At 45.0% G+C, this 7500-nt stretch overlaps 1 protein-coding gene across 7 annotated transcripts in view; it reads right to left on the bottom strand.

Moving 5' to 3' along the window:
• crocc (ciliary rootlet coiled-coil, rootletin) overlaps positions 1-7500 on the bottom strand; it is a 72503-nt gene that overhangs the window by 41442 nt on the left and 23561 nt on the right. For 6 of the 7 annotated variants that reach the window (XR_013203818.1, XM_077229870.1, XM_077229866.1 and 3 more), the window contains 5 exons: positions 7464-7500; positions 4489-4635; positions 3899-4323; positions 3670-3797; positions 64-233 (listed from right to left, as the gene is read on the bottom strand). The exon at positions 7464-7500 is cut by the window's right edge and continues 108 nt beyond it. Coding sequence is in view for 6 of the 7 variants with exons in the window: in XM_077229870.1 (XP_077085985.1) it covers positions 64-233; positions 3670-3797; positions 3899-4323; positions 4489-4635; positions 7464-7500 (907 nt within the window). In the remaining variant the exon portion in view is untranslated. Of the gene's footprint in view, positions 1-39; positions 234-3669; positions 3798-3898; positions 4324-4488; positions 4636-7463 lie in introns of all 7 variants that reach the window. The other variant, XM_077229869.1, reaches the window with a different exon arrangement.

Below are 7500 nucleotides of genomic sequence, written 5' to 3' on the forward strand. Positions count from 1 at the left end.
ACTGAGTCACTTACACGCGTCACATGAACTCATACTCACAGAAGAGGCCAGTGCTCGTGGGACCTTCTGATTGGCCAGTCTCTCCAGCTCCTCCTGGTGGTCGGACAGGGTCGCGCGCAGAACTCGCTGAGCTTCATGTTGAGCCGTCGCTAGCGCGTCTCTCAGCGCGTCTCTCTCTTTCTCACTCTGAGACAGAACCGTCTCTCTCTCAGAGCGCAAACGCTTCAGCTCCGCTAAACACACAGACAAGCTAACATCACGATGAGGCTCATTTAAAGACATAGCCCATGATTTACTCTCCCTCAACTCATCTAGGTGTATATGACATTCTTCTTTCAGACGAAAACAATCAGAGTTATATTAAAAAATGTCATGTCTCTTCCAAGCTTCCACTGGACAGATGCACTTTTATGATGGACAGATGCACTTTTATGATGGACAGATGCACTTTTATGATGGATAGATGGACTTTTATGATGGACAGATGGACTTTTATGATGGACAGATGCACTTTTATGATGGATAGATGGACTTTTATGATGGACAGATGCACTTTTATGATGGACAGATGCACTTTTATGATGGACAGATGCACTTTTATGATGGACAGATGCACTTTTATGATGGATAGATGCACTTTTATGATGGATAGATGGACTTTTATGATGGACAGATGCACTTTTATGATGGATAGATGGACTTTTATGATGGACAGATGCACTTTTATGATGGACAGATGCACTTTTATGATGGATAGATGGACTTTTATGATGGACAGATGGACTTTTATGATGGACAGATGCACTTTTATGATGGATAGATGGACTTTTATCATGGATGGATGGACTCTTATGATGGACAGATGCACTTTTATGATGGACAGATGGACTTTTATGATGGACAGATGGACTTTTATGATGGACAGATGCACTTTTATGATGGACAGATGGACTTTTATGATGGACAGATGCACTTTTATGATGGATAGATGGACTTTTATCATGGATGGATGGACTCTTATGATGGACAGATGCACTTTTATGATGGACAGATGCACTTTTATGATGGATAGATGCACTTTTATGATGGACAGATGCACTTTTATGATGGACAGATGCACTTTTATGATGGATAGATGGACTTTTATCATGGATGGATGGACTTTTATGATGGACAGATGCACTTTTATGATGGACAGATGGACTTTTATGATGGACAGATGGACTTTTATGATGGACAGATGCACTTTTATGATGGATAGATGGACTTTTATCATGGATGGATGGACTTTTATGATGGACAGATGCACTTTTATGATGGACAGATGGACTTTTATGATGGACAGTTGGACTTTTATGATGGACAGATGCACTTTTATGATGGATAGATGGACTTTTATCATGGATGGATGGACTCTTATGATGGACAGATGCACTTTTATGATGGACAGATGCACTTTTATGATGGACAGATGCACTTTTATGATGGACAGATGCACTTTTTTGATGGATAGATGGACTTTTATGATGGACAGATGCACTTTTATGATGGATAGATGGACTTTTATGATGGACGGATGGACTTTTATGATGGATAGAGATGCACTTTTATGATGGATAGATGGACTTTTATGATGGACAGATGCACTTTTATGATGGATAGATGCACTTTTATGATGGATAGATGGACTTTTATGATGGACAGATGCACTTTTATGATGGATAGATGGACTTTTATGATGGATAGATGGACTTTTATGATGGATAGATGCACTTTTATGATGGATAGATGGACTTTTATGATGGACAGATGCACTTTTATGATGAATAGATGCACTTTTATGATGGATAGATGCACTTTTATGATGGATAGATGCACTTTTATGATGGATAGATGGACTTTTATGATGGATAGATGCACTTTTATGATGGATAGATGGACTTTTATGATGGACAGATGCACTTTTATGATGAATAGATGCACTTTTATGATGGATAGATGCACTTTTATGATGGACAGATGCACTTTTATGATGGATAGATGGACTTTTATGATGGACAGATGCACTTTTATGATGGACAGATGCACTTTTATGATGGACAGATGCACTTTTATGATGGACAGATGCACTTTTATGATGGACAGATGGACTTTTATGATGGATAGATGCACTTTTATGATGGATAGATGGACTTTTATGATGGACAGATGCACTTTAATGATGAATAGATGCACTTTTATGATGGACAGATGCACTTTTATGATGGATAGATGGACTTTTATGATGGACAGATGCACTTTTATGATGAATAGATGCACTTTTATGATGGACAGATGCACTTTTATGATGGATAGATGGACTTTTATGATGGACAGATGCACTTTTATGATGGACAGATGCACTTTTATGATGGACAGATGGACTTTTATGATGGATAGATGCACTTTTATGATGGATAGATGGACTTTTATGATGGACAGATGCACTTTTATGATGAATAGATGCACTTTTATGATGGACAGATGCACTTTTATGATGAATAGATGCACTTTTATGATGGACAGATGCACTTTTATGATGGATAGATGCACTTTTATGATGGATAGATGGACTTTTATGATGGATAGATGCACTTTTATGATGGATAGATGGACTTTTATGATGGACAGATGCACTTTTATGATGAATAGATGCACTTTTATGATGGATAGATGCACTTTTATGATGGACAGATGCACTTTTATGATGGATAGATGGACTTTTATGATGGACAGATGCACTTTTATGATGGACAGATGCACTTTTATGATGGACAGATGCACTTTTATGATGGACAGATGCACTTTTATGATGGACAGATGGACTTTTATGATGGATAGATGCACTTTTATGATGGATAGATGGACTTTTATGATGGACAGATGCACTTTAATGATGAATAGATGCACTTTTATGATGGACAGATGCACTTTTATGATGGATAGATGGACTTTTATGATGGACAGATGCACTTTTATGATGAATAGATGCACTTTTATGATGGACAGATGCACTTTTATGATGGATAGATGGACTTTTATGATGGACAGATGCACTTTTATGATGGACAGATGCACTTTTATGATGGACAGATGGACTTTTATGATGGATAGATGCACTTTTATGATGGATAGATGGACTTTTATGATGGACAGATGCACTTTTATGATGAATAGATGCACTTTTATGATGGATAGATGGACTTTTATGATGGACAGATGCACTTTTATGATGGATAGATGCACTTTTATGATGGATAGATGCACTTTTATGATGGACAGATGCACTTTTATGATGGATAGATGGACTTTTATGATGGACAGATGCACTTTTATGATGGACAGATGCACTTTTATGATGGACAGATGCACTTTTATGATGGATAGATGCACTTTTATGATGGACATGCACTTTTATGGACTTCAAAAAAGAAACGGCAATTCACTGCCATTATAAAGCTTGGAAGAGACAGGACATGTTTAATATAACTCTGATTGTGTTCGTCTGAAAGAAGACTGTCATATACCACTAGAAATTTGAATTTTTGGGTGAACTATCCCTATAAAACCCAACTCTTCTGCTCGTGTAGCGGTCTCTCTCTCGTGAACTGATCTCTCAGTGTCCTGTACCTGTAATGCTGTCAGTACGCAGTCGTAGGTTCTGGTTCTCTGACTCCAGCTGTTCACGGCGAGACTCCATTTGATTTATTTGCTGCTGCAGCTCAAAAAGACTTGTCTCTAGAGCCTCCCTCTCCGACCTGCACACACACACACACACACACACACACACACACACAGTTATCAATGAGACACACACATATTAATACATTACTGTTGTGACACAAAAGTGCAGTCTCACCTGAAGCTAGCGATCTCCTCTGTCAGAGTGGCGTTCTCTCTCTCTGAGGCGTTCAGCTGAACCAGAAGCCCCGCCCTCTCTCTCACTAGCTCTGCCCTCCCACGCCCCGCCTCCTCCAGGGCGGAGCTCTGCCTATCGCCTTCACCGCGGACCGAACCAAGCTCCGCCTCCAGACCGCCCAGCTCACCAATCAGCTGTGTAATCCTGTCCTGCAGTTTGGCTCTGTCTGCCTGCAGCGACTGAAGCTCCGCCTCCAGCCCCGCCCTGGCCAGCTCAGACTCCTGCAGTGATTGGCTGAGAGTGAGACGGACAGAGTCCAGCTCCAGCCGGACCTGCTCGGAGCGAACAAGCTCGTCTCTGATGGTCAGCTTCTCTTGTTGCGCTTCTCTTCGCTGAGACAGCAACACACTCTTTTCCTCCTCCAGCTGTCAATCATTCAAACAACATCAATATCATTGGTTCACTGAAAAACGCATAATATTAACTGATAATATGAACCAAACAAATCCGAATGGGTAAACTCAAGCACCAACTGAATCAACGTATGTTTAATGTACTCATCATACTACGGAAGTTAAACGTGTGTGTACCTGTACGACGAGGCTGTTGAGTTCAGACTTGTCCTGCGCGAGGCTCTCGTTGATGGCGCTCATCTTAGCGAGAGAATCTCTGAGTGCCGACTCCTCCGAGTGAAGCTTTGTGACCGCTAGCGAGAGCTCAGCGCGACTGCTCTCACACTGCACAGAAAAACACACGTTACACAAAAATATATATATTACTATTGTAATATTCCACTGTAAAATAGAAAAAAAGTATTTAGCTTATATTTTGGCGGAAAACCCCTGAGAGCGTTTGAAGCTTCCGGTTTGCTGTCAGCGGCGCTTCTCATTACTAGTGGGGGGGGTGTTTTTTTAAATGCACGTCATAATTGACTCATACTCAGATGTGTACCGGAGACACTGCAAACACACACACTGCCTTCACTCTGAAACACCATACATTATATTGTGTTTTTGTTTCAATTAATCGCGCAGCCTTTCGCGCAGGAATTACGTTTGTGAAATCTAATTACAAGGAAACGCATGAATTATATCTGTTTATTAAAATATATGGGTGACACTACAAGGGAAGAAGGGGCCATACTTTCAATGTTTTTACCAAAAACAGCTCAAGTAGTTTCAGTCCGAGAGGCGCTCAGTGCTTTCTTCGGAAACAACGGCCCGTATGAGATTCCCAGTTCAGCTCGTAGCGCGGAGCTCGTGGTTCGACTGGTCGAGACTGTTCAAAGATGCTCCTGCTTGTATACTGAAGTGAACTGTCTTTATAAAGTATCTCCTTATTAAACTGTCTGTACACTTACACAGTTCTCAATGCTTCGGTTTGCAGGTAGAGACTCTCATTATGCTAGCGTTAGTGTGGGGCTAGTTTGAGCCTTGTTAGTGGTATTAACTAGCGATTTTTATTTTTACTTATTCGATGCCCCATACACTAGCGTTATAAGCTAATCTGTGGTTCGCACTAAAATTGGGTACATTGGATTATCATGAAAACGCATCCCAGAGAACGGTCGACTCGACCCATGTGTTATTTAGCCCACCGGAATTGTCCTTTATAAAACAGCGATTAGGAATATAAGCTGAGTGAGACGTCAGCCAAACCTGAACTAGCAATACAGTGAAGACTCACGCGATGGTTCAACAGTGCTGTCTAGATAGGCGGCTCAGTAGTGTTTTTGAACAAAGCTGTGTGTGTGTGTGTGTGTCTGACCCGGGTGAGTGTGTCGCTCAGCTGTGTGTTCTCCGCCTCCATCATCTGTCTGCCTGACGCCCCCTGCTGGAGAGAGTGTGTGTGTGTGTGTGTGTGTGTGTGTCTGACCCGGGTGAGTGTGTCGCTCAGCTGTGTGTTCTCCGCCTCCATCATCTGTCTGTCTGACGCCCCCTGCTGGAGAGAGTGTGTGTGTGTGTGTGTGTGTCTGACCCGGGTGAGTGTGTCGCTCAGCTGTGTGTTCTCCGCCTCCATCATCTGTCTGTCTGACGCCCCCTGCTGGAGAGAGTGTGTGTGTGTGTGTGTGTGTGTGTGTGTGTGTGTCTGACCCGGGTGAGTGTGTCGCTCAGCTGTGTGTTCTCCGCCTCCATCATCTGTCTGTCTGACGCCCCCTGCTGGAGAGAGTGTGTGTGCGTGTGTGTGTGTGTGTGTGTCTGACCCGGGTGAGTGTGTCGCTCAGCTGTGTGTTCTCCGCCTCCATCATCTGTCTGTCTGACGCCCCCTGCTGGAGAGAGTGTGTGTGTGTGTGTGTGTGTGTGTGTCTGACCCGGGTGAGTGTATCGCTCAGCTGTGTGTTCTCCGCCTCCATCATCTGTCTGTCTGACACCCCCTGCTGGAGAGAGTGTGTGTGTGTGTGTGTGTGTGTGTGTGTGTGTGTCTGACCAAGGTGAGTGTGTCGCTCAGCTGTGTGTTCTCCGCCTCCATCATCTGTCTGTCTGACGCCCCCTGCTGGAGAGAGTGTGTGAGTGTGTGTGTGTGTGTCTGACCCGGGTGAGTGTGTCGCTCAGCTGTGTGTTCTCCGCCTCCATCATCTGTCTGTCTGACGCCCCCTGCTGGAGAGAGTGTGTGTGCGTGTGTGTGTGTGTGTGTCTGACCCGGGTGAGTGTGTCGCTTAGCTGTGTGTTCTCCGCCTCCATCATCTGTCTGTCTGACGCCACCTGCTGGAGAGAGTGTGTGAGTGTGTGTGTGTGTGTGTGTCTGACCCGGGTGAGTGTGTCGCTTAGCTGTGTGTTCTCCGCCTCCATCATCTGTCTGTCTGACGCCACCTGCTGGAGAGAGTGTGTGTGCGTGTGTGTGTGTGTCTGACCCGGGTGAGTGTGTCGCTTAGCTGTGTGTTCTCCGCCCCCATCATCTGTCTGTCTGACGCCCCCTGCTGGAGAGAGTGTGTGTGCGTGTGTGTGTGTGTGTGTCTGACCCGGGTGAGTGTGTCGCTTAGCTGTGTGTTCTCCGCCTCCATCATCTGTCTGTCTGACGCCCCCTGCTGGAGAGAGTGTGTGTGTGTGTGTGTGTGTGTGTGTGTGTGTGTGTGTCTGACCCGGGCGAGTGTGTCGCTCAGCTGTGTGTTCTCCGCCTCCATCATCTGTCTGTCTGACGCCCCCTGCTGGAGAGAGTGTGTGTGTGTGTGTGTGTGTGTGTGTGTGTCTGACCCGGGTGAGTGTGTCGCTCAGCTGTGTGTTCTCCGCCTCCATCATCTGTCTGTCTGACGCCCCCTGCTGGAGAGAGTGTGTGTGCGTGTGTGTGTGTGTGTGTGTCTGACCCAGGTGAGTGTGTCGCTCAGCTGTGTGTTCTCCGCCCCCATCATCTGTCTGTCTGACGCCCCCTGCTGGAGAGAGTGTGTGTGCGTGTGTGTGTGTGTGTGTGTCTGACCCGGGTGAGTGTGTCGCTCAGCTGTGTGTTCTCCGCCCCCATCATCTGTCTGTCTGACGCCCCCTGCTGGAGAGAGTGTGTGTGTGTGTGTGTGTGTGTGTGTGTGTGTGTGTGTGTGTGTGTGTGTGTGTGTGTGTGTGTGTGTGTGTCTGACCCGGGTGAGTGTGTCGCTTAGCTGTGTGTTCTCCGCC

Source organism: Siphateles boraxobius, unplaced genomic scaffold (assembly GCF_051911475.1).
Source record: "Siphateles boraxobius isolate OS27281-9 unplaced genomic scaffold, OSU_SipBor_1 136, whole genome shotgun sequence".
Taxonomy (NCBI): Eukaryota; Metazoa; Chordata; class Actinopteri; order Cypriniformes; family Leuciscidae; genus Siphateles; species Siphateles boraxobius.